The sequence below is a fragment of the Ostrinia nubilalis genome, chromosome 21 (assembly GCF_963855985.1).
Source record: "Ostrinia nubilalis chromosome 21, ilOstNubi1.1, whole genome shotgun sequence".
Lineage (NCBI taxonomy): Eukaryota > Metazoa > Arthropoda > Insecta > Lepidoptera > Crambidae > Ostrinia > Ostrinia nubilalis.
Window position 1 is genome coordinate 8,161,811 of NC_087108.1, and position 27,379 is coordinate 8,189,189.

General features: G+C 43.8%; 2 protein-coding genes across 2 annotated transcripts in view; one reads left to right on the plus strand and one right to left on the minus strand.

Moving 5' to 3' along the window:
* LOC135082461 (histone-lysine N-methyltransferase SETD1) overlaps positions 1-20,093 on the plus strand; it is a 39,751-nt gene extending 19,658 nt beyond the window's left edge. Inside the window, exons 17-30 of the mRNA XM_063977257.1 lie at positions 869-986; positions 1,547-1,933; positions 2,533-2,654; positions 2,881-3,142; positions 3,594-3,869; positions 3,913-3,994; positions 4,030-4,119; positions 4,255-4,494; positions 4,977-5,103; positions 6,755-7,040; positions 9,126-9,321; positions 11,573-11,679; positions 13,713-13,907; positions 14,519-20,093. Of these exons, the coding sequence (XP_063833327.1) occupies positions 869-986; positions 1,547-1,933; positions 2,533-2,654; positions 2,881-3,142; positions 3,594-3,869; positions 3,913-3,994; positions 4,030-4,119; positions 4,255-4,494; positions 4,977-5,103; positions 6,755-7,040; positions 9,126-9,321; positions 11,573-11,679; positions 13,713-13,907; positions 14,519-14,692 (2,662 nt within the window). The 3' untranslated portion in view covers positions 14,693-20,093. The remainder of the gene's footprint in view (positions 1-868; positions 987-1,546; positions 1,934-2,532; positions 2,655-2,880; positions 3,143-3,593; positions 3,870-3,912; positions 3,995-4,029; positions 4,120-4,254; positions 4,495-4,976; positions 5,104-6,754; positions 7,041-9,125; positions 9,322-11,572; positions 11,680-13,712; positions 13,908-14,518) is intronic.
* Positions 20,094-20,239: 146 nt separating this feature from the next.
* The window catches only part of LOC135082462 (citron rho-interacting kinase-like), a 31,211-nt gene continuing 24,071 nt past the window's right edge, over positions 20,240-27,379 (minus strand). Inside the window, exons 31-32 of the mRNA XM_063977258.1 lie at positions 24,117-24,382; positions 20,240-23,990 (exon numbers count right to left, since the gene is read on the minus strand). Coding sequence (XP_063833328.1) covers positions 22,923-23,990; positions 24,117-24,382 — 1,334 coding nt within the window. The 3' untranslated portion in view covers positions 20,240-22,922. The remainder of the gene's footprint in view (positions 23,991-24,116; positions 24,383-27,379) is intronic.

Below are 27,379 nucleotides of genomic sequence, written 5' to 3' on the forward strand. Positions count from 1 at the left end.
ACGGCAATCTTTAGCAGATGAAGCCTTCAGGGGGAGGACCCCCTCCCGTCGTTTCACAAATAAAGCCTCTCCCCCCTTCTTAAATTAGATCATACGCTCACGAAACCATTTCGGTCGGCGGTCACATCGCCACGTTGTTAGTGTGACATCGCTCTAGAGCAGTGTTTCCTAACCTTTTCAATGTCACTACCCCTGTGAACAAGTATAAGAATTGAGTTTACCCCTAGCTAAACTTTAAAGTAGTTCATTGCGCGGCCGCGGCACGCCACCGCGAGACCGCCGGCGGTCTCCTGCGGCTCTACAGAATCTAAGAATTTCGTGGTGGGAGTAAAAGACAATGCCAGATTTTGTATGGAAAGTGGCGTCTTTTTTTTTCGCGCGGCCATCGACCAAACAATTTCTTACAAAACTTTGCGCGCAAAAAGCAAATCTAGTATGAAAATCATCAAACTTCTAATGCTCGTAAGTCAGTTCAGACTGAGTTTAGAGGTATACATGTTATAGTAAGTTTGGTTTATTTACACTATTTTGTAATCAAAAAACAAAGTTTGGTCGATGGCCGCTCGAAAAAAAAAAGACGCCAATTTCCGGCATTGTCTTTTGCCCATCGTAAAATGTACTCTGAAACTGAAGGCATACGATACATTTTACGACGGCCAAATTTACCCCCACCACGCAATTTTTTGCTAAATAAGTTTGGCGCGGCCTATACCGTACTATTATTTTGTTTATTGCTATTTTAATACTTTTTCGTGCCATCCCGTGTTACCCCTCTAGAATTTCCGTTTTACCCCTGCGGGGATAATTACCCCCAGGTTAGGAACCACTGCTCTAGAGCCAATGACTTAATGAGTGTTATTTGCCGCAGGTCATCATCGTCGTCATCAAGCCGGTCGTCGTCATCATCAGGCTCGGAGCGCAAGCCGGCCGCGCCGCGGATATATTCAGATACCGATGACGACTCGGAAATCGACGAGTCACAGGTAGTGGTGTCCAGAGTTGAGTTATACTTTCTATGTGGAAGGAATTTTGGGAATCATTGAAAATTAATTAGTAAAGCGTAATGTCACATGTTACAAAGTGAACAAAATGAATATGAGGAAGCTAGCGAGCAGCGAGTCGCGTTTACACGATTCTTTAGCAGACGACGTAATGTATCAAACACGCTGTGAACGTTACATTATGCCTCCTAAAGTCCGGTCGCCGAGCAGATAGAATTTCGTCCAATGACCCCAAGCTACCCATCCTTATAGCTCGCGCGTAATTATATTGCTGTCGCGACTGCGACGGGCGGCCGCAGTGAGTGTGCGACGCGAGCGATAAGGATGGGTAGCTTGGGGTCATTGGACGAAATTTTATCTGCTTGGCGACCAGACTTTACTCTCTACCTTTATGTTTCATTTCATATCTGCTGTAGCTTGGACCACCACTCGAATGTCGCAACTACATAGATAAATTAGAACCAAGTGGCGACGATGACGAGACGCCTTTGTCTGGCGTCCAAGACTGTGCATAAGAAAACTAACAGCAATACCATCTCCCCCAGTTCAAGGTGGTATCAAACAAGGAGAGGCTGCGGCGGGTGTATTCTTCATCAGACAGCGAAGAGGAACAACGGCGGCGCGAGAAGACTCCCATCCCCGACGTCGACGCGTTCGAAGTGGACGAGCGCCTGTCGCCCGCGCGCTCGCCGCCGCGCGACACGCTGCTCGACCGCATCTACTCCGACTCCGAGGAGGAGCGCGAGTACCAGGTCAGTCAGGCAGTCAGTCAGTCAGACAGCGAGCAGGAACAACGGCGGCGCGAGAAGACTCCCATCCCCGACGTCGACGCGTTCGAAGTGGACGAGCGCCTGTCGCCCGCGCGCTCGCCGCCGCGCGACACGCTGCTCGACCGCATCTACTCCGACTCCGAGGAGGAGCGCGAGTACCAGGTCAGTCAGGCAGTCAGTCAGTCAGACAGCGAGCAGGAACAACGGCGGCGCGAGAAGACTCCCATCCCCGACGTCGACGCGTTCGAAGTGGACGAGCGCCTGTCGCCCGCGCGCTCGCCGCCGCGCGACACGCTGCTCGACCGCGTCTACTCCGACTCCGAGGAGGAGCGCGAGTACCCGGTCAGTCAGTCAGTCAGCTCAGTCATAGCCAGTCAGGTCGCTGTCTAAGAATGTTAGACAGTATGGTCAATCTTAATAGTGAGGAGGATCAACGGCGGCGCGAGAAGACTCCCATCCCCGACAAGGTGGTGTCGAACAAAGGAGATGCTGCGACGGGTGAAGATTCTCGAAATAGAATCTCAAACCAAAATATTAAGGCCTCCTCTATACCAGCGTTTTTCGAACGTCATCACGTACGCGCGGCGCCAAAGTAACCTTTTTTTGACAAACGCCGCGTCGACAGTTCGACACTGCGCGGGCGCTGGTAAGACTACCATGCTTAAAAGACGCTGTGGGGGGTCCCTAATGCGATTTTTTTTTTCATATTTCTAAGTCATCACGTTTCATCACAACACTAAAATACACATATTATACTACAGGAAAGAAGAAGAAGAAATACGGAGTATATGGAGCAAATCGAACGGGAGTTCTTCGAGGAGCAACAGAAAAGTTTGGAGACGAATACGACGCGCCCGCAGCCCGAGAAACCACCCGACGAAAGGTAATGACAATGAACTACTAAACCATTTGCATACTAAATATTCTTTGTGTCCATGTTGACTTAGAAAATAAATAAAAAAGTGTTTTTCGAATGTTAAGAGAACATAAGAAGAGAATAATATAAAGTGTCAATGCAATAAATTAATTATTTCTAATATTCTTCTCAACCCACCACCATCCTCCATATTTATTTGTGAAACGTTTTTAGTATTAATTTTAATTTGCAGTATACCAGAACCGAAGAAGAAAGAAGAGGAAGTCACGAATGCAGTCAAAAACCATCTCAAATCACCCGAAAAGAAAGAGACGAAGAGAGAACCCAAACCGGAAGTGGAAGAGGGAGAGATTACGTCCGAAGAGGAGCCCCAGCCGGCGCGGAGGAAGAAGGAAAAGCGAAAGACCAAGAAGACCGAGAAGAGACAGAGGATAGTGTCCGTCAGCGACCACAGCAACACGGAGACCACCGTCAGCGTCAATGGGGTTAAAGAGGTAAGATTGTTGCCTTCAGTTATTACTAACATCCGTATTCACAAACGATGCTTGCTAAAGTGAAGCAGCAAATCGAACACACAGCGTTGAATAGAGCTCTTTATATTTCTATTTTGTAGTAGGATGTCAAGTCTTCAGTGTTATACGTTTAGCAATTATATTTCAAATAGGGGTGTATTTTATGAACTACTATTTGAATTTAACCAAATAGAAGTAACATACACCACAGGCCTCGCACAAGGATTTTCACTACGACCGGTTCTGCGCTGTCTTGTCCAAGCGTTTCCTGCCACCTTCACCAGATTGTTGGTCCACCGAATCCACTCCACACACCAGTCCACTACGTACTTCTTACGAGCACGTTTCTTCGTTCGGAAAACAAATCTTTCGGTTCCAAAATCCAAACGCTTACACTCTGTATAACTATACAAAACTAAATACGTTTCCACAGGCGAGCAGTGCACAATCAGAGACGTGGTCACCCGCGTCGCAAGCATCGCAGGCCTCCCAGGCGTCGCAGGTGGCGCTCGACCACTCGTACTGCCGCCCGCCGCCCGACGCGGGCACCAGGCGCGCCTCCAACCATCTGCAGCACGACCATGGTACGCTGATCATACGGGCTGTTTCACAATGGCAGGCGTCCAGGTGGCGCTCGACCACTCGTACTGCCGCCCGCCGCCCGACGCGGGCACCAGGCGCGCCTCCAACCATCTGCAGCACGACCATGGTACGCTGATCATACGGGCTGTTTCACAATGGCAGGCGTCCAGGTGGCGCTCGACCACTCGTACTGCCGCCCGCCGCCCGACGCGGGCACCAGGCGCGCCTCCAACCATCTGCAGCACGACCATGGTACGCTGATCATACGGGCTGTTTCACAATGGCAGGCGTCCAGGTGGCGCTCGACCACTCGTACTGCCGCCCGCCGCCCGACGCGGGCACCAGGCGCGCCTCCAACCATCTGCAGCACGACCATGGTACGCTGATCATACGGGCTGTTTCACAATGGCAGGCGTCCAGGTGGCGCTCGACCACTCGTACTGCCGCCCGCCGCCCGACGCGGGCACCAGGCGCGCCTCCAACCATCTGCAGCACGACCATGGTACGCTGATCATACGGGCTGTTTCACAATGGCAGGCGTCCAGGTGGCGCTCGACCACTCGTACTGCCGCCCGCCGCCCGACGCGGGCACCAGGCGCGCCTCCAACCATCTGCAGCACGACCATGGTACGCTGATCATACGGGCTGTTTCACAATGGCAGGCGTCCAGGTGGCGCTCGACCACTCGTACTGCCGCCCGCCGCCCGACGCGGGCACCAGGCGCGCCTCCAACCATCTGCAGCACGACCATGGTACGCTGATCATACGGGCTGTTTCACAATGGCAGGCGTCCAGGTGGCGCTCGACCACTCGTACTGTCGCCTGACTGGCGTGCGTCACGCCTACAACCATCTGCAGTACGACCATGGTACGCTGATCATACGGGCTATTTTTGAATAGCCTTGAATTTTAGATATGGACTACGACCACCATGCGCTTTACGCTGATTATAAAGGCTGTTTTCGAATGACAAATCAAGGTTTTCAGGAGTCGCCTTCTGTGCAGCATGGTAGGGTGATAATAAAGCCGGTTTTTGAAATTCGGGAGTCACCGTCTTTGAATGACTATTAAAGATTTTCTGTCGCCTCTCGTCGCGCATCCAACCATTTACATCATGACCACGGTACACTGCTGCAATGCTCATAAGGCTGAACAGCTTAAAATTGATTGGGAATTTATTTTTCTCTGTGTTATTTAAATGTTTAAAATTAACATTTAATCCACTAATTTCCAGGTTACACTTGGATGGAAGAACCGGAGAGCGAAGCGCCGGCGGTGGAAGAAGCGAAACTTAAGAAGGACGCCAAGCGGCCCTACAAGCGGAAACACGAGACCAAGAAGCTGGCAGAGATACAGAACAAGTACGTTTTAGTTAGAGCTTAGGGTTCATATTTCAAAACGTAATAGTAAAAAATATTCATTTTATTTTCAAACACATTCTTTTTACTTGCAAAAGCTAAAAGTGAAAACTACTACAAATAATAGTTCTAGATCTATAGCCTGACCAGGAACATAAAAACCCTGGCATAGAGGCGCTTCAATTGCATTTGATAGTGCAACACTGAGTACAGTCGTACCTGTGTTAAATTAATAGGCTAACTTTATGTATCAGGATTCAGGATTACGGGCTAATTTGATATTTTCATAAATTAACGAGAAAATATTATTATAGGTAACCTGGTTTAAATAAATTAAATGAAACCATCAATCGAGCTAGTAGGATTTATTTTATTATTCATTCATAATCAAATTCAGAACTTGAATATTTAACTGCAATGTCTGCTCATGAACGCTTCAAACTCGGTACTTCTTTCCCAATTCCATAAAATTCAACACTTAGAAAGTGACAAAAAACTTTAAAATAGGTAGTTAAAACAAACCACAGCTAATTTTCATAGTGGACTGTACTATACGATAAACATGCCAGTCAATTTGACAACCTGTGTTGGAAACATTATTCAATGAAAATATTGTCCGAACCCTTGGTATTTCTCTTCGACAAATACTTTAACACATTGCGAACCACTTTTCTTTCACGACTATAAAAAGATTTTAGCAATTTCATTCACAAAATCAATTGCGCACATTTAAAATAAAGTTTGTTTACACTTTGACAGCAATAGACTGACATGCAAGGTGACATGTCAATGAAGTTTTCAGTTACTGTTGCCATTAAAAGAAATTAGTACCATTAGTTTTCCGCAACATGGCGAGGGTTTTTATGTTCCTGGTCAGGCTATAAAAACAGACTATCAGACTTTACATTTGTGTGGCAAAATAGCCTGTATTACAACGAGATAAGACGCCATTGGGTTAAGGTCGGCGTACACAGAGGCGGGAAAGCGGTCGCGATCCGGGACGATATTTTTTTGTAATGTTCTAGTTTGTAGAAAATCAGTCAACCGGAAAGCGGACGCCTACTGTCTCCCGTCGCGCGTAATATGCGTCGACGTACCGCGCTTTCAGATTCATTTCAGACCGCTTTTCCGCACTTTCCGCCTCGTGCGTGCGCTGACTAAACCTTGATGTCCGTTAGGTCCTTGCCACACTGGTGGATTACAAGCGTATTCATCTCTAGGCGGAAACGATGAGCATCCGCGATGTGTTCGCTGCGTCGCCGCTCCGCTTTGAAAACGCTTGCAATCCGCCAGTGCGGCAAGGCTCTTATGACCCGGAGCTACAGATAACTTGACTCTTTCGACTCCAATTGTCGACTCCGTATGTCGACCTTTGGTGTAGTGGTTCGAAGCGAACTACTATTCCGGAGGTAGCGGGTTCGATTCCTGCACAGTACAAACATTGGTGTGCATGAACATATTTGTTTGTATTGGACTGGGTGTTTTCTATGTATAATAAGTATGTATTTACAAAAAAAAAGTATTTAAGTATGTTTATATCCGTTGTCTAGTACCCATAGTACAAGCTTTGCTTAGTTTGGGACTAGAAGCGCAGTGTAAAATGTCTAAAAGGATATTTATTTATTTATTTAATCTCATGAACCCATTCCCTCAGGCTTTACTCGCCGCGCTCGGACTACTCGCAAGTGGTGTACCCGGACGTGACGTACAAGCCGCGCGACATCATGGCCGAAATGCACGTCATGTACGAGTTCCTCACGCGCGGCGTCGACCGCGAGGACGTGGAGCACCTGCGCCGCGCCTACCACGCGCTCCTCGACCAGGACGCGGGCTACTGGCTCAACGACACGCACTGGGTCGAGCACCCGCCCACCGACCTCAGCTACACGCCGCCGCGCAAGAAGTCCAAGCGCCACAACAACATCTACGAGGACCTGCAGGTAGGCTGAGGAGCACTGCGCCGCGCCTACCACGCGCTCCTCGACCAGGACGCGGGCTACTGGCTCAACGACACGCACTGGGTCGAGCACCCGCCCACCGACCTCAGCTACACGCCGCCGCGCAAGAAGTCCAAGCGCCACAACAACATCTACGAGGACCTGCAGGTAGGCTGAGGAGCACTGCGCCGCGCCTACCACGCGCTCCTCGACCAGGACGCGGGCTACTGGCTCAACGACACGCACTGGGTCGAGCACCCGCCCACCGACCTCAGCTACACGCCGCCGCGCAAGAAGTCCAAGCGCCACAACAACATCTACGAGGACCTGCAGGTAGGCTGAGGAGCACTGCGCCGCGCCTACCACGCGCTCCTCGACCAGGACGCGGGCTACTGGCTCAACGACACGCACTGGGTCGAGCACCCGCCCACCGACCTCAGCTACACGCCGCCGCGCAAGAAGTCCAAGCGCCACAACAACATCTACGAGGACCTGCAGGTAGGCTGAGGAGCACTGCGCCGCGCCTACCACGCGCTCCTCGACCAGGACGCGGGCTACTGGCTCAACGACACGCACTGGGTCGAGCACCCGCCCACCGACCTCAGCTACACGCCGCCGCGCAAGAAGTCCAAGCGCCACAACAACATCTACGAGGACCTGCAGGTAGGCTGAGGAGCACTGCGCCGCGCCTACCACGCGCTCCTCGACCAGGACGCGGGCTACTGGCTCAACGACACGCACTGGGTCGAGCACCCGCCCACCGACCTCAGCTACACGCCGCCGCGCAAGAAGTCCAAGCGCCACAACAACATCTACGAGGACCTGCAGGTAGGCTGAGGAGCACTGCGCCGCGCCTACCACGCGCTCCTCGACCAGGACGCGGGCTACTGGCTCAACGACACGCACTGGGTCGAGCACCCGCCCACCGACCTCAGCTACACGCCGCCGCGCAAGAAGTCCAAGCGCCACAACAACATCTACGAGGACCTGCAGGTAGGCTGAGGAGCACTGCGCCGCGCCTACCACGCGCTCCTCGACCAGGACGCGCAGGCCTACTCGACCACCTGCCCATTGATGTCCACTGCTGGACAAAGGCCTCCCCAAGGATTTCCACAAAGGACGGTCCTCCATCCAGGCACCTCCCGCGACCTTCACCAGATCGACAAGCCACCTAGTGGGCGAATTGTCCACACTACGTTTTCCAGCTTGTGGCATGGTTTCTGTCGCGCACACAAGACGCATGCGCGAAGAAAATATAGGTTACCTTCTTTCAGTAAAACGACGGCCGGCCGTGCGGGCAGCCGCCGCGCCTCGATATTGGGTTTATGTGTTCCAACTTCAGCGCTCACCATTTGGCGCCACTGTCTTAGCCATTCAGAAGTGGAGCCTAAACTTCGAACTCCTTGTATGTTCTTCTGATCAATTACGTTGCGGGTCCAATGACAATTTGACAAAGAAAGACAAACTTTCCCCGGGACAAACTTGAACTTTACTGGTTGGGTTTCATTGGAGGCCAAGCTGTAGATCCTGGCTACACAGAAGTTGCAGCGGTGGGCACCAGAGGTGAGAATAGTCCCGTAATGTCTTAGCCATAAGCGAGTGACAGGATAAGTAAGGACTTACAGTGGCGTCATCAATTGCTTGATGTTACTTTTTTTTAATGGCAATCCGCGCAGTATGCGCCTTGCCAGAGTCGAGATGTTACCTTCATCATCATCATCATTTCAGCCATAGGACGTCCAGCAGTGGACATAGGCCTCTCCCAATGATTTCCACAGTGGCCGGTTGGTGGCGGCCTGCATCCAGCGCCTTCCTGCTATCTTTATGAGGTCGTCGGTCCACCTTGTGGCTGGACGTCCTACGCTGGGCTTTCCGGTACGAGGCCTCCACTCCAGAACCTTGCTGCCCCATCGGCCATCAGTTCTGCGTACTATGTGCCCTGCCCATTGCCACTTCAGGTTGCTAATACATTGGGCTATTTCAGCGACTTTAGTTCGTTTACGAATCTTCCATTTCTGATTCGATCTCGTTGATGTTACCTTATTTTATTGTTTTCTCTGACTTCTACTGACACATTCCGCTCTGCAGGGCCACTCGAGCGGGTCAGCTCGTACAGAAGGCTACTACAAGATGGACGCGCGGCTGAAGGCCAAGTACAAGTACCACCACGGGCGCGCCGCCGCGTCCGCCGCGCTGCACGCCGCGCCCGACGACAAGATGAAGAAGATGCAGGGCCTCTCGCGCGAGGCGCGCTCCAACCAGCGGCGGCTGCTCACTGCTTTTGGTAAGTATTTTTTGTGAAGACCAAGGCAGATATTTCAGAATCGCACCTGAAGTAAAGCGAGATGCAGTTTGTAAGCCCCTTGAGAAAGCCCGAATCATAGTGTCCAAGTACAAGTACCACCACGGCCGTGCCATCGCCTACGCCCGACGACAAGACGAAGAAGATGCAGGGCCTCTCGCGCGAGGCGCGCTCCAACCAGCGGCGGCTGCTCACCGCCTTTGGTAAGTTTTAATACAGAATAATAAGCAGGTATTTGACCGCAGTAGCACCTGATGTGAAATGAGATGCAGTCTAGGATGGTACATACTTGCCCTGTAAGTGCCTGTTCACTCTCGCCTTGAAAAGGCCCGGGTTATAGTGTCCAAGTACAAGTACCATTACGGCCGCGCTCCACGAAGCGCCCGACGACAAGATGAATAAAATACAGGAGATATCACGAGAGGCGCGCTCCTACCAGAGGCGGCTGCTGACTGCGTTTAGTAAGTTTTTTTTATGCAGACCAAGGCAGATATCTCAAGGCATAGCACCTGATGTGAAGCGAGATACAGTCTAGGATGGTACATGCCTGCCTTGTAAGTGCCTGGGTTCTCTTGCCTTTAAAAAGCCCGGACTATAGTGACCAAGTACAAGTACCACCACGAGCGCGCCGCCGCGTCCGCCGCGCTGCACGCCGCGCCCGACGACAAGATGAAGAAGATGCAGGGCCTCTCGCGCGAGGCGCGCTCCAACCAGCGGCGGCTGCTCACTGCCTTTGGTAAGTTTTTATTTATGCAGAGCTACTCTGAAACAATGACATAGTTTCACGTCTATCTGTCACCGTCACTCATGCTGACATTTCGCTTTCGGTGAGAGGAATATCAACATTTAAACCTTCGGAGTAAGTTTTTTGGAGTAGCCCCGCAAGTATTTCACCGCAATAGCACCTGATGTGAGATGCAGTCTAGGATGCCTGCCTTGTAAGTGTCTAGTTACTCTCGCCATGAAAAGGCCCGGGCTATAGTGGCCAAGTACAAGTACCACTACGGTCGCGCTCCACGAAATACCCGACGACAAGATGAATAATATACAGGAGCTATCACGAGAGGCGCGCTCCTACCAGAGGCGGTTGCTGACTGCGTTTAGTAAGTTTATTTATGCAGACCAAGGCAGATATCTCAAGGCATAGCACCTGATGTGAAGCGAGATACAGTCTAGGATGGTACATACCTGCCCTGTAATTGCCTTGTTTGTTACTCTCGCCTTGAGAAGGCCCGGACTATAGTGTCCAAGTACAAGTACCACCACGGGCGCGCCGCCGCGTCCGCCGCGCTGCACGCCGCGCCCGACGACAAGATGAAGAAGATGCAGGGCCTCTCGCGCGAGGCGCGCTCCAACCAGCGGCGGCTGCTCACCGCCTTTGGTAAGTTTTTTTTTGTGAAGACCAAAGCAGATATTTCAGAATCGCACCTGAAGTGAAGCGAGATGCAGTTTGTAAGCGCCTTGAGAAAGCCCGAATCATAGTGCCCAAGTACAAGTAACACCACGACCGTGCCACCGCCTACGCCCGACGACAAGATGAAAGTGCAAGGGCTCTCGCGCGAGGCGCGCTCCAACCAGCGGCGGCTGCTCACCGCCTTTGGTAAGCTACTCTGAAACAATGACATAGTTTCAGGTCTATCTGTCACCGTCACTCATGCTGTCATTTCGTTTTTGGTGAGAGGAATGGCAACATTCATAACTTCGGAGTAAGTTTTTGAGTAGCCCCGCCGGTAATAGCATAGCATAGCAATGGTAATAGCACCTGATGTAAAGTGAGTTGAAGACTAGGATGGTACATGCCTGCCCTGTAAGTTATTCTCGCCTTGAGAACAGTAGCGGCGTAAGGGCTCCCCCCCCGGTGGGGGCGGTCCGCCCCGGGTGCCAAGCATCAGGGGGTGACAAAAGTCGCGCAGATTAGTACTCATTGGTATCATTATAGCTGATACGTATATCTTTCATCTTCGAGAATCGGTAGCTCAAAAATCCTGGGGGCCACCAGACCTGACCATTCTGGGGTGCCATAGCCCCGAGCATGGGGGGGGGATCGCCCCGGGTGCCAAGCCATGCTACGCCGCCACTGCTTGAGAAGGCCCGGATTATAGTGTCCAAGTACAAGTAATACCACGGCCGCGCCGCCGCCTCCGCCGCGATAAAATAAAGTATAAAATACGCCATTTTCAACAGATACAGTGCTAGAAGTATTTTCTACTCTAATTTCTATATTTATTTGCAGGTACAGATACGGATTCAGATTTACTGAAGTTCAACCAACTGAAGTTCAGGAAAAAGCAGCTCAAGTTTGCCAAGTCTGGCATCCACGACTGGGGACTGTTTGCTCAGGTAAGTTTGCGTTCCATAGTCAAGGCATGTAAAATGTGTCTCATTAGCATAGCCTGAAATAGAACTTGTCAGCGCTTGCATAATTCTTTAGCTCTAGCCCGCTTTATTGCTCCCAAATCGACTTTATTATTCAAAACAGTCATAAGAATTATTATTATTCTAAAAGTAATATTGAGATGTTAAGATCTTTTTATAAGCCATTTAAGTTTATAGCTCGACTAATGGCCGCCCGCGACTTCGTACGCGTGGATCCCGTTTTACCCCCTTAGGGGTGGAGTTTCGTAAAATCCTTAGCGGATGCATACGTCATAATCTACCTGCATGCCAAATTTCAGTCCGATCGGTCGATTCGGTCCAGTGGTTTGGGCTGTGCGTTGATAGATCACTATGTCAGTCAGTCACATTTGAGTTATAGTTATACACCACTAAATTTTTATCACCGAAAAAAATTTAACAGGTTATGTAGAATCGTGTGAAATATTTAAAGCAAAAGAAAAATAAATGTTTTTCATAAAGTTATTTTTTTTTATTAAATTTTCTTTAGTCCGTATTTTACGCGTCACAGCTGCGTCACTCCGCTGCTCGCTAGAGTAGTCGTACGCGCTCGCACGTTGCATCGATCTGTCTGTCTCGCTCACGCCTCGACCACGCTTCCAGTGTTATTATTACATACTTAGCTAACTTAGACCATTTTGAATTCTAATGAGTGTTACATTATCGTACGTAAATAGTGCAAGCGACGCGTGTGTCCATAAATTATCAATTTTAGGAGGAAATTTTGAGTCGCTTTATTTAACTTCTTTTTTGCACAAATGGGATCAGTATCAATAACTCATTACCCAGATTTTTTTTTTCGGTGATAAAAATTTAGTGGTGATATCTCAGATCATAGAAAGAGAATAGATATGAAGTCGCGCGTAACTACAAACGAGAACCAGTGTCCCCACATTTCCCCCACCACAGCTCCCACACACACATTCAACTGTGTAAAAACAAAGCGACTGAGAGTCTACGACAACATGTGCAACCGGATTAAAAGTGCTGTGATTGGCCAGAAGGCGTGCCTTATGGCCAATCAATGGCCGCGTGACGTTACGCACACTTTGAAAACGCTAGTGAGAGAACAAAGATAAAATGGAGTCGACAAGATATCGATACTTTAAATCGCTAGGGGCAAGGCTCGAAACTGGTTTCACAAAATGCTTATGTATGAAAACCTTTTTATTATTATACGTTATTATTAATTACTTACACGCATTTACTTTTTAATTATGGCGATCTGCGTATCGCATATGTTTATCATAAATAATGCCTATATTAGGCTTTCAACTAGCTCTTATAGTAATTACATAGTTGACAGTTACTAATTACTTCTACTGTTATTTTTTTTTTGTAAAATCTTATAAAAGCAAGTAACACATCATTTTTTTATTTAAAATTACAAAATTATAATTTACTTCTATTTATCGATAATAGGAAACCGCATTAGAACACGAGCACGGCACTATGTTACGACCGGCACATGCGGCCGTACTGTGTATTTTCACACGACAGTGGATATCGAAAGAAATTAAATACATTGCGCAGTAGTTGAGCATGACATAAAGTGGTTGCTAACTAAATCGTCAATGTACAAGTGTGTTAGAATTTTTATCACCACTGATTTCGATATCGCAGTAACTGTTACGGCACTGAAGTCGTTCGTAAAAATGTTTAGTTTTTTTATTTATAAGCAAAATACCAATGGATTTGCAATACTTACATGTAGTAAATGACTTCATTGTTCCTGTAGTTCTTCGTTTCACTTGTTTTATTGCACGTAACGACGCATTATCCAAAATATCGGAGAACATTTCCTTAGTACGACTGAATCGCGACTAACTAGCTACGCGGCCGATGTTCGTTTCTGGGCATATCGCGGAGACACGCGCCACGCCCCCGTTTCACATCTATTCCCTTCTATGATCTGAGGGTGATATACTACTTTGAAATCTGTGTAACAACCAATGATAAAAATTTGTTGTTTATATCAGGAGCCGATAGCGGCCGACGAGATGGTGATCGAGTACGTGGGGCAGATGATCCGGCCGATCGTGGCGGACGTGCGCGAGGCGCACTACGAGGCCACCGGCATCGGCAGCTCGTACCTGTTCCGCATCGACCTCGACACCATCATCGACGCCACCAAGTGCGGCAACCTGGCGCGGTTCATCAACCACAGCTGCAACGTGAGTGTGCATTCTGATTTGAATTGTTTATTTGCATAAACCATGTTTGTTGATCCGGTGAACGTGGGTTCGAATCCCGCCGCCGCTCGACTATTGTGGTGAGCCCACTCGTGACACAAGCATATTTAGCTTAGTACGAGGGGCTAACGGGACTATTAGTAATTTGTGCAACCAATAATCTAAAAAAAACACCTTTATATGGTTCGTCATCATTATTTTTTATCATCATTTTAATCACAGGCTTTTTTCATTATTTCTCCCATAACTTGACCATTATTCCCTGGCATAAATCGAAAAGCAATGAAAAAATTTTCAACACGAAGATAGATCAAGTAGTATACTGAGCAGTGCCCTACTTTGTCACAATAGGCTACTTGATTTGGAACACATCTAGATACGCGGTAGCGTGTCAAGCCAAGTTCAAGTAACAGAACTAGCCAGCAGCACCGTGTGTAATATTACACGAACCATTTGGAGACACTTTTGACCCCTCATAACTCAAAAACTTTTTTACATAAACGTGTCAAATTTGGCTCATTTTGAAAGAAAGAAAGAATTAAATTGCACTCTCGCATCGCCATATTTATCTATCTATACTTTTCATCCCGCAGCCAAACTGCTACGCGAAGATAATAACGATAGAGTCTCAGAAGAAGATCGTGATATACTCGAAGCAGCCGATCGGCGTGGACGAGGAAATCACGTACGACTACAAGTTCCCTCTAGAAGACGAGAAAATCCCGTGTCTGTGCGGCGCGACTCAGTGCCGCGGCTTCCTCAACTAAACTTGAGAATGGAGGGAGTAACACTCTGGCTATCTCTTTGGCACTGGTGTTTGGGCATGTTGCATTATTACACGACTTTAAATCTGTCGGCTTATGTCAAGACAATTACGGTCCGGTTTTCAGACCGCTAATTTCTAAAAAACAACACTATGTATATTTTTATGTTATTTATTACAGAGACAACATTTCTTTTTAAATATGTGTTTTTGATATTATGATTTTGACGACGAAACATTTATTTATTGCAAAAAATTTTAAATTGCACTTTGCCACATTACAAAATATTTGCCGATTCAGCCAAAACCTACGCCTTCCAATAGATTAACAATAACGCCCCAATTCAGATTCTCTTTGTAATAGTTAAGGATATAAATGATTCATGAGATCATCGGCGCGACCCTTGTCATTGTACTCGTGCATACTAAGCACTTTGAATTTAAGCACTTAGGCTTAATTTCAACAATAAATAAATATTCATTCATATTTTTACAAGTCCCATAATCCCGTGTGTTTATTGGTAAACGTATTATCAATAAATAACTAAGACCGAACGAACCGTGCAGTGTTGTTGGTTGTGGATTACTGCCGCTGGAGGAATGATCTCTAGTTATTGTCTTTATCACAATGATCGTAGGGTCAAAAGTTGTATAATATAATCGGTTAGTCAATACATCCAAGTTTTACTCACTGACATATTTGAATAAGTGAAATAGTAAAGGAGGGGGCGCTAAAGCCAGATTTTGTAGTCACTAAAATAGGTTTAATCCTCAGAAAATATGCACAAGTGTTCATTCATAAAATATTAAGAGCCATTTTACATTTTCGTGCGAATTTCTAAGATTTTGGAAGCATGAATTACTATCTTAAGCAACACCTAGAGATTATTTAATAACTGCGAAAGATAGGTCAATCCTTGGTGTTGACCATTAATGAAACGGATTTACTAAAACTCTTTTGCTTAATTCACAGTGCCCCATCTCCCACAACCATTTTACGGAAAAATTGCCGCAGACTCATTTTCAAAGTCCTGTATCTATTATTTATACTCATATAATAAGCTTAAAAATATATAGTAATCATCGGACATATATTCTTGTAGTCCATTAATGAAATAGATTCTTGAATTTCATTACCATTATTGAGTAAAATCTAAAAATAATTTGCCAAATTTGAAGATTAACGTCACATTTTGATCGTGGTTTTTGGTTTAAAAACACAGCAATAACTGGAACAAAAGTATCCCAAAATAAAGAATATTCATTGTAGAATTGATTTCTACAGTTATTGTTTAAATATTAGTAACAACTTTGTCAAAATATTGATGTGAATATCAGTATAAATTACAATGCGCAAGCCGACATCGATTAGTATGGCGCGAGCGCCCGTCAAGGCAGGACCTGTGTCATTTTTCCCGCCGTGACGTTTACGTGCGTTCGTGTCGTAAAGCGGTGATTTGTACGGCGACCAAATACATTTGATACTATGCCGAGAGGCTGTTTCGAGTCGGCCGGCCGAGCAGAAATTGAAATGATGAATTTTAATTTCTTTGACGGATCTGGGTGTAACTATGTATAATATGTAGGTACCATGTATTTAATTTAATAAATAAATTATAAAAAAGTATATCCATTATGCTAGCACCCTTAACATAAGCATATTGGTTGCCTACTTTTGGACTAGATGGCGCTGTGAAATTGTTCAAAGATTTGTTTATTTATTTATCCGCTTTGAGTTTTGTTTCGTGAAGAAGAAAAAGAAGCGTTTTGTTTCGAGGGGGAAGTTTTGTTGTTAAATCTATACTAATAAAAGAGGAAAGATTTAATTGTTTGTTTGTTTGTTTGGAGGCAATAGGCTCCGAAAAATAATTCTTTCACGATTTAGAATCCTAATTTTTTTCTATGTAGGCTATAAAATATTTTCAAAAACTTTAGTACAAAATCTTTGATAAAATTCCACGTTTAATAAATAAATTAGATATATTAATACTTTTTTTTCAGTTCGATTTTAGTACTTGTTTTTCAGAAATTCTACGATTTAACTAAACTTCTAGTGTTTATATTTTATGCATAATTTATTAACTTCTAAAATATACATATTATTATATCCTATTGATAGATGACGTGCTTCGTATTTTATTAAAATTATTACCTGACTATGTTAAAAAGGTGTGGAATGTTATTTTGGAGATAACTTGGTTCCATAGAAATATAGAGAGATGCTAAGTAATGCGCTGAGTTCGAAACTCAGTGTCGTATTAGAAATTCACACACACAAAGAAATCAAATTATGTGCTCATTATCCACTGCGGTGTCAGTATTCAACGTTCGAATAATCTTTAGTACTATGCAAGCATTATAAACTGTTTACATAATGACGTCGCTACTAAATAAATTAATAAATATCTTTGGACAATCTCACACAGCGCCATCTAGCCCCAAAGTAAGCAATTCATATGCTTGTGTTATGGTATGGGTGCTAGCTGAACGGATATACTACTTATATACTTTTTTTTTTAAATACATACATATTATACATAGTAACACCCAGACCCGTCACAGAAATTAAAATTCATCATTTCAATTTCTGCCCGGCCGGGAATCGAACCCGGGACCTCTCGGCATAGTAGTCCGTTCTGAACCACTACACCAAACGGCCGACAGACGGCTACTGTCATCATTGCTTTCACAAGCAATATGTTCCAATTTATCCCTTGTCACATTTCCCTTTAGTTTCTGTGATCTGTGCTTGTTTCTAAGTTGATATCAATGAAATATTCCTTAGTACTTTTGATTTATTTATTTTTTATTTTGTCACGTGTTTGAAAAATCAAGGTCAGATTACAATAAAATGACAAGTGAAAACGTAACATTGCATTGCAACTCGCAATTTCGCAATATTGATGAGGAGATTCCATTGGAAAGTCTGTATTCATTCCTAGGATTCCCCTAACACCGTCAAATTCAAGAGAAATCAAGAGAGTGCAGTTTCCCATCTCATGCTTAGGGACCACGGTTTAAAATAGTGTGGTTGCATAGAGCCTGCAACGGGCAACCGCGGGCAGCTGCTCATACTAATTTTCGATAAAAAGCAAGTGTTGGCGCCCTCACGAGTTTTAGCGGAGTTCCATATGGTAGCGGGAGTAGACTTAATGGAAATCTATGCTTCTCCGACGATCAGTTGTATGTGGAATACTCCAGAGTATGCGCACACAATAGCCTGGTGATTTTAGCACCTGAAGATTGTTTACAAAGAAATCTGCGGCAGGTGTAGTGTTTTAGTTTTGTTTTAGAAAGATCTCATAATTTTGTAAGTATTCAAATATTTAAACATAATAATTTGTAGATTTTATATAAAAAAATTTAATCATTTATTTTAACAAAATTAATTTTCTTAAAATATTTTAATTCTGTTAGAACCATTTTCCACTTCATCGCAGAAGAAGTCGCGGGCAAAAAGCTAGTATGAAATATGTAGTATTGCCCGCGGCTTCACCCGCTTGAAATTTAGTTTGTCACAGATCGTCATAAATTGTAGCCTATACATTGTTATTCTGGTCGATGCCAGGGATAGATGAGCGTCGCTGTCGCTGGCGACAGGGTCTTCTGGTTCAGGGTTCATGGCGTAGGTCTCAGGCAAAATGAAATCCACTCGTAGAAATTAATAAACTCAGTGTATTCACGAAAATAATTACTCACAGCACTAGAGTCGTATCGGAACTGAGTGAACCAAAGGTCTTGCGATAGGAACTTCCGATCCGAGTGATAGTTGAACACAAACTGCCTAGTACTGCTGTACTGTACTGTAAAGTTTCATCAAAATCTGTTCAGTAGTTTTTGCGTGAAAGTGTTACAAACATCCAGACATCCACACAAACTTTCGTATTTATAATATCAGTAAGACTAGTAAGAAGTAAGATAATAAGATGAATTATTTTAGATAATTGTTTACTTATAATAATATTTATTTATTTATTTCTTAGCTCTGTCTGATAATGGATCTGGAGGAGATGCAATGGCCACCTCCGTAACAAAACAATAGAACCCTATGGAGTTTGGGCTTGTGTGATTCGCCTTGACGAATATTTCGTATCCAGGGCCCGATGATGGAGCTGTAAGGGGGCAGATTTTTTTTTCACTATGTGACTGTCTTTATTTTGTACTTAATATATATTTTACATATTATACCTATTCGTGTTTCATTATGAATCGAAATATAAAAGACTTATTAAACTCTATTAAAAATTTAAATTAATTTATCAAGTTTGAATACCTCATTCTACCTTAAAATTAATAACTTAAATCAAGTCTTAATACGGTCACGGCTCAAGATTTTTTTGTCCATTTCAGCGTTCTTTTTACTCTTTTGACGTTGCGTTGACAGCTTTTACCTAAATTCGCGCGGAATATTTTTGTGAAATGGCTCTTAAGTCAAATTTTTTTCTGCTCCTGTCTTACTGTCTGTGGCTATCTTTGTTCATTGATGATGAATTTTTATCACTATTATCAAGCTATTATTCACATTATTTTGAAAATACTTGTTTACTTACTCAAAGAAATGAATTTAATTATGTTTGTTGTATGATACGAGTGTATCACAAGGCATTTGGTTATTTTGTAGATATTTATAGCACCTCGGGGACATTGTCTTAATAAATGAATTTCAGTAGCGGCAACATGATAATGCATAGTAGTTAATCATCTGCGTAATAATAATAACTATAGTAAAACGATTTCATCGATAGATTAACCGGACTCTACCTCAAGCGCCGATTAATGTTTACTTCCCAGGGAATAAACTATTTGTCTATCTCAAGTGAACCTACTCTGTTAACGACAATTTGCGAATACGCGTTACGCCGACGCAGTGGCAGCAGTTTCAGTGTGCCGCTGCCCGGCGATAGAATAATCATTTTATATAGAGACTAAAACGTGTGTGATGTATGAATCTGAAGTGTGTACCTCTTGTATTTAATGTGGAAGCCCAGTGCAACTTGTGTATGTAAAAGATAAATTATCTACAACCCTTGTATTATACTATTTCGACTGAGTCTAAAATATAATTTGATAGGCGTAGTTGTCGGAAGTAACTTGCTTTGTAATTATTTTGTGTTGTATATTGTTTGTGAATAAAGATCTCTGCTGTTATATCAGATTTATGTAGTACACTTTTCAAGTACACGACTATGATGAGGTTTGGTTTGCTGAATGATTTGTATTGTGTCACTAAGTTTTCGTTTGTTATTGAAACGGTTGCATTGAAACCCTCGCTGGTGATAACCGTTATTTTAAGAGGGTACTGAAATTGTAATTAAATTCATAAGCTCGCGACCTTTTAATCGCACTTCATATTATGTAATGTAAAATGTATAAGATTGTAAATAAAAGATTCCAACAATTTTAAATTTTCTTTCACTTAATCTCTATTCTTTATTTAAGTCTTTAATATTTAGGACATTAATAAAACTAGATTTATATCACCGAGTAATTTGTATAGTGAGTAAGATCTAATTCAGACATGGAACCTAATGTGAAAAAATTAAAATCAGACTATGTGTAAAAATATATATTTATAACATGTCATACATACATAACAAACATTGCTTATATTAAACCCATAGTCCAGTCAATGAATGCCTTAACGACGGTGTAGAGAGAAATCCATGGAACACAATTTCTGACCTCGGGACTTTATTTAGCCTAGTTAGGTGGTGAACATAGCAAAAGTCCCCGCCCTTAGCCCTTGAGCCGGCGGGGAGAGGGGGGTTTAAAGGTACCACTTTTCGGTTTTTCGCTTAATCCTCGGAAACTATGCGTCCTAGAGACATGACTACTATGAACCAAAAAAAGCTTATTCAATTTGCTACAGGTGAGACAGTCAAGTTTTTCTATATCTTGTATAGTTTTTGCGGCATCTGCTCTAGAAGGTCTGTAAAATTGGAAATTTTATTGTTGTCTTACATGTTCCTTTCAGGAGAAAATCGACTAAATCAACATTGAGCAAACACTATAGACATGCGGGAGCATGTTAAGCCTAGTTCCATGGAGGGGACTGCACCGTGCGTATATTTAGACGAACCAATTAGAGCCACTTTTGACTCCTCATCATTCAAAAATTACTGTGCATTAACACTTCAAATTTGGCTCATGTATTGAGACTTGCAAGATGTACATCAGCTTCAAATTTCATAAATATACCTCAAACGGTTATTTAGGTATTGACGTTCAAAAATCGATATTTAGAGCACTACTATCTATCTATCACATGTGAAATGTTAAAATTTACTGGTTTTTTATTTGTTCCTTTGTATTTACATAACTACCTTTCTGGATGCCAAATTTGAACCTTCGAGGTCATCTGGAAGTGGTTAGAATTTGGTCTATAGGTCAGACATGTAGATTTTTGGACGTCAATATCTAGAGAACCGTTTGAGGCAGATTTATGAAATTTGAAACTGATGTATATCTTGTAAGTCTCAACACATGAGCCAAATTTAAAGTGTTAATGCACAGTAGTTTTTGAGTGATGAGGACTCAAAAGTGGCTCAAAGTGATTCGTCTAAATATACGCACGGTGTAGTCCCCTCGCTGGAACTAGGCTTAACATGCTCCCGCATGTCTAGAATGATTGCTCAATGTTGATTTAGTCGATTTTCTCCTGATGGGAACATGTAAGACAAAAATAAAATTTCCAATATTACAGACTTTCTAGAGCAGATGCTACGAAAACTATACAATTTATAGAAAAACTTGTCTATCTCATCTGTAGCAGATTGAATATGCTTTTTTTGGTTCAAAGTAGTCATGTCACTAGGACGCATAGTTTCCGAGGATTAAGCGAAAAACCGAAAAGTGGCACCTTTAAACCCCCCTCTCCCCGCCGGCTCAAGGGCTAAGGGCGGGGACTTTTGCTATGTTCACCTCCTAACTAGTCTAAATAAAGTCCTGAAGTCAGAAATTGTGTTCTACAGTTTTCCATCTATAATGCTTTATTGACTGGACTACCATACATTCAAACGACTTAGCAAACAGAGAGCCATACGTTTTGTATTTACCTCTCTAGACTTAAAAGTTATACAAATAAAAAGTTAAAACTAAATCTTAACACCAGTTAAAATTAATAGCAAATCACAGTATAAGAAATATTAACTAATACATCAATAATAATACCTTTGAAACAATTAATTTTCAATTCGGTCAAGTTCCTAAATAGGATACATTTAGGTACCTACCTACCTTTATAAAGTAGTAATAAATTGTTTTATGTAATAACATTTTTCCATGTACAAAAAAGTCTAAAATTGTATTGGTCTATTGAGTGTGTTAAAGTGGATCATATAAGATATATGAAAAACCATATTAATGTTGAACTAAAAACCTTGGGCTGCTTGTAAACATCCGTTTTTTGACCGGACTACGGCCCGATTTTTTCGCCTAATTTAGCGGTGGTGTATGGTTTATGAACGTAACGTGTGCACATGCATCGGACATAGGTCCGGCGAGAAGATTGACAGCAAACAAAGGATATCCGTTTTTTGACGTCCTTCGTCCGGTGAAAAAACGGATGTCTACAAACGGCCTTGGCGTTTTTGCGCCTACGGGAAGACAGGCATTGAGAAGTGAAAACTCATCCCTATACTTTGTTGGTATGTCCAAGCAGACAACAATTCTCGTCCTCGAAATTAATCACTAAAAGTTAAATCCCAAACAATAAATACTTATAAATAAAATTACCTTACATCAATTACACAATGAAACTAGTTTTACCTAAAATAACTTTATAAGTACTTAAAACGAAAGTTACTGGCAATCGGACTTTCAATTTTAATTATTGAGCATAAAATTATCAGCTTTAGAGATCCAATACAAAAATGGCTAAGTCTGGGTAAGTTTCTACTCTCAAATATTACTAAGCTATAATGGTTATGAGTTTGAACTAAGAAAAATATTATGTATATCACTTATGGGTAGGTATTATGACTATTATGGTTAATGCTGACTAAAAATATTTCGGTAAGTTTTAGCAAGGCGCAGACCATTGATTTTTAGTCGCCCGATAGTCGGGTCCGATTCTAATTTGTATGAAGAATCAATCGGTGTAATGTGCGCACTTCCATACATGCTCAATGCTCCTACTGATTAATTGCCCGACTAAACTATCGGCCAACAAAAAATCGGTGGTCTGAGTCTAGGCTTAAAAGGGCTTTCAATTACTACAAAAGGGCGGTATTGAATTACTGAAATCGAACTTGCCTCGTGAACATCTCCGCACACAGATCGGCGGTTCCTTTGGGCGACTCCGTTTTCTCCTCGCTCTCAGTGGAGTCCGAGTCGAATTCCGAAACGGTCGCGGGGGACTTTCTCCCGCTCGTGTAAGAACGCTTCAGACCCACCTCGGTGGTGAGAATTTCTTTTATGACGTCATCGGGCGTCCGCTCCTTGCGGTGTTTGTTTCGAAGCTGCCGGGCACGTTTTCGGATATCGGCCAGGAACCCCGACGTGACCTCCACGCTCTCCTGCGAGACATCCTGCGGGGTCGTCAGGTCCGTTATCGACTGAGCCAAGTCGGTCGACGACCCTTTCGAGTCGGAGATCGTTTCGAGAGACTCCACCGACGCGCCGACACTCTTGAAAGCGGCCATTCCCTCCACGATCGATACGCGATGTCCTTCGTCGTCCTTCGTTCGGATTATGACTCCGTTGGGCGCGGTCCCGAGCAGCACGGGTTCGTTGACCTTCAGATTGAATATTTCAGGCATGTAGCACTCGGAGGCGGTGGAGGCGAGCGAGGCGGTGTCGCAGGTGCAGGGCGGCGCGCGGAACACGTCGTCGGTGACGTAGAGCACGGTGACGCGGTCGTCGCCTGCCACGTACAAGAACGGGTGCACGTATTCCCAGGCGCGCGCCGCGGAACTCCATTTTGGGTCTTCACTGCGCGTGCGCCGCCCGTTTTCGTCGACGAACACGCCGCATTCCGCGTAGCAGAGGAGGATTTCGGTCGGCTTATCGCGGACTAAGAGAATCGCTTTGGGGGGCGAGTGTTTCCTAGCTGCCGCCGCGATGATGGGTTCTTCCATTCCGAAGGCTTCGAGGGCGCCGGAGGGTAGAAGTACCTTTAGTGGTTTCTCACCGGCGATGTAGAGAGCGCGCGATGTGAGCAGGAGCGACGACGGCGCGCGGTCCACGGTAAGGGATCGCGCGATCCTGAACTCAGTAGTGGATGCATCGAAGCGAAGGAGGAACACTCTTCGGCCACAAGCCACCACTGCGCACGGGCCTTCCATTATGTCACTCGATATTGCCTGCAAAAGAGCACATAGTGAAATTAGTTTTACACATTTAGCTTTATCAATCATTCATGGAAAATAACGGACAATGAGGAGATGGATATAAATATTTGATGAGCAGAAAGCTAGTATCAAAAGTACCTTGACTAAATGAGGCGGTGTGGTATCCGGGAGGCGCACTTTGCTGACTTCCACAGTGGGCTTGAGGTTGCTGGAGCGGCGTAGCGACGAGCCCAACGCTAACAATCCCGCGTGTACTAGCGCGCCGTTATACACGAGTAATGCGCGCCCGTTAGCTGCTGCCATACTCTGTATTGAGGGCTGAGATGACAGGCGAGGTGGGGACACGTCGGATTCAAATTCCAAGCGGATTGGACCACGAAGAGAATGCAAACCGTCGATGCAACCTATAAAAAAATTAAATGTTAGCGACTTGTGTCAATGCGTCAGAGGCGATTACATATTTGGTTTTTAATAACATTTCAGCAGGGCATTGAGACTTGAGGATATGCATTAACTTTTACAGAGGTGGTAACGGGTCTGGCCGTAAAGCTGGAAACATTCATGGTCACATCCAAAATTGACCGTCGCGTATGAAATCACCTATCTGGGCGTTAATATGAAATAAATATCCTAAATAAACCAACTCAAATAACTCCTCTCGCGCGCTAAAACCAACCCATAAAAAGTCAAGTGTATTTATGAAGTGAAAGAAGAAAGAAACGACCAAGCTTGAACCGTCCTGTCACAGTAGATAAATCAAACAGTACGGAAGCTTCATACAAACGGTCGAAATCAGACTCACGCACACAGACGCACGCTTTACACGAGCTCTAAGCGAACCTCGCAGTCCATCCGTCGCGAGTGTCGCGCGCGGTGTGTTTTTAATAATAATTTTATTGCATGCACTGTCCGCTGTATTTTTAAAAACATGCCACGAGTGTATTGCCACAGAATAAGTAATAGTACAGGTACAGAAGGATTACTCCGCAAGACGATTTAAATAAATGCGAGTCTTGCTACGTCGCGATACAGTGGAATTCAGCTCGCACAGCACTACGTACCTACAATTTTATTCATCTACAAGTTTTGTCTCTTTCTATCGTGTGCCTCTGAACTCTTCTTACGCTGTTAGGGTTGCTGTCTAGTGAAAAAATAATTAATCTACTTATATGTCATGAGGTACGTATGTAGGTTCACGTACGTATTACGTACGTATGTAGTGTAACGCATTCATTATGGAAAACCTTGGGAGAGGCCTTTGTCCAGCAGTGGACATCATTTGGCTGAAACGAACGAACGCATTCTGAGCATTAGTCATGGTAGGTTAGGTTCCTATATTATCCTAAGAATTATTGATTACCTACATGGCCAACATACCTTTCAGCATCTTTGGGAAGCGAAAAAAAAGATAAATAAAATCCGGTAGATTTCTTTTCGAATTTAAACACCCGGACGCCGCACAATTTTTTTCTCTTTATGTCCATTTTTAAATAATACTTCGATCGTAGAATTAGGTACTACAACTCACGCCAGCGTCCTGACAGGCGCGCGCGTGACACTCGACTGATATAATACCCGCCGGCGCACGGTGGTCCCGATTTAATAAAACATGGACATTGATGCTAGAAGCACGAAATTTTTTTTGATGGTTACTGCTATGATAACTAATAAGGAAAAAAAATATTACAATCCTACGACGTCTATTTCGTAGTAAAAAAAAATATATAGATATTTTTTGTATGGAAGAAATTACGTTTCTGTAAATTTTTCGAAATTCTTAAACGATGTCAAGATGCCGATCACACATGTTATAAAACAAGTGATTCTGAGTATTTCATGCGAAGATACTTGTCACTTATCTCTGCGTACTTTTGAGTTATCGAGGGTTGAAAAATCGATTTTTTTATATTAAATATTTCCACGAAAAATTGCAAAAATTACAATATGGTGTATAATGGACACCTTTGATGACACATAACAACGACTCGCACTCGCGCGCGCTCGTATGCATCAGCTTTTAATAAAATAAAATAAAAAATTAAGGGAAATACTTAATACAACGTTGTATGTATAGGTCCGCTGGCCGTCAAAAAGTAGCTTATACGAGAGGTTGCCCAATTTACAATATGTCCATCATTGATAACTCACACAAATATCATCTCTCTCTGAAGGATAACAAGTTTTTTTTTGTTTCCAGAAGCTTTTGATAGGATGGAAGCCCATAAATACTCTCTCAAGCGAGAATGAATCTCAAACTGCGATATTGCCATTTTGACAAATTACATGATGTAACTAGCGCTAACGTTTATCTTCAGGTAGACACAGTTTTAAGTTAAAAGATTGTCTACTATTTCACACTGTTTTTCGTTTTGGAACAGTTCTTTGATTATAGGTAGTCGCTAATTTCGTTTTGTTAGACTCTTTCAGTTTAGCACATAAAGCGTAAACTAATTCCTCCTCAGAATGATCTAAAAGTGTTAGAGAGCGCCTCTTCTTCTGCAGAAGAAGAATTTTGCATAAATCTTCAAAAGGTTTTTTATTTATACCAGAAGTCGATGGTTGCACATCTACTTCCGCAGTCTCATCAACTGGAGCGTCTTCCTCGGTGTTAACGTTGTCTATGGGTTGTGTTAACTCGGTAAAAAACATTTTTTAAATCTATATTTTTACATTTCGGCCAGACCATTTCAGACTAAAATGACGAACGTATTGGCATTGAATTGTCTTCCGAAGATTTGAGTAATTATCAAATCATTAAGTCGTAATTTTTCAAAGATGATATGGTCTGCTTCCAGCCGAGCCCAAAAGACATTTTTGCACCAGAATTCGCATTGGCTAGACTCTGAAATTGTCTGGCCGAATTGTAAAAATATAGATTTAAACAATGTTTTTTACCGAGTTAACACAACGCATAGACAACGTTAATACTGAGGAAGACGCTCCAGTTGATGAGACTGCGGAAGTAGATGTGCAACCATCGACTTTTAGAATAAATAAAAAACCTTTTGAAGATTTATGCAAAATTCTTCTTCTGCAGAAGAAGAGGCGCTCTCTAACACTTTTAGATCATTCTGAGGAGGAATTAGTTTACGCTTTATGTGCTAAACTGAAAGAGTCTAACAAAACGAAATTAGCGACTACCTATAATCAAAGAACTGTTCCAAAACGAAGAACAGTGTAAAATAGTAGACAATCTTTTAACTTAAAACTGTGTCTACCTGAAGATAAACGTTAGCGCTAGGTACATCATGTAATTTGTCAAAATGGCAATATCGCAATTTGAGATTCATTCTCGCTTCAGAAAGTATTTATGGGCTTCCATCCTATCAAGAGCTTCTGGAAACAAAAAAAACTTGTTATCCTTCAGAGAGAGATGATATTTGTGTGAGTTATCAATTATG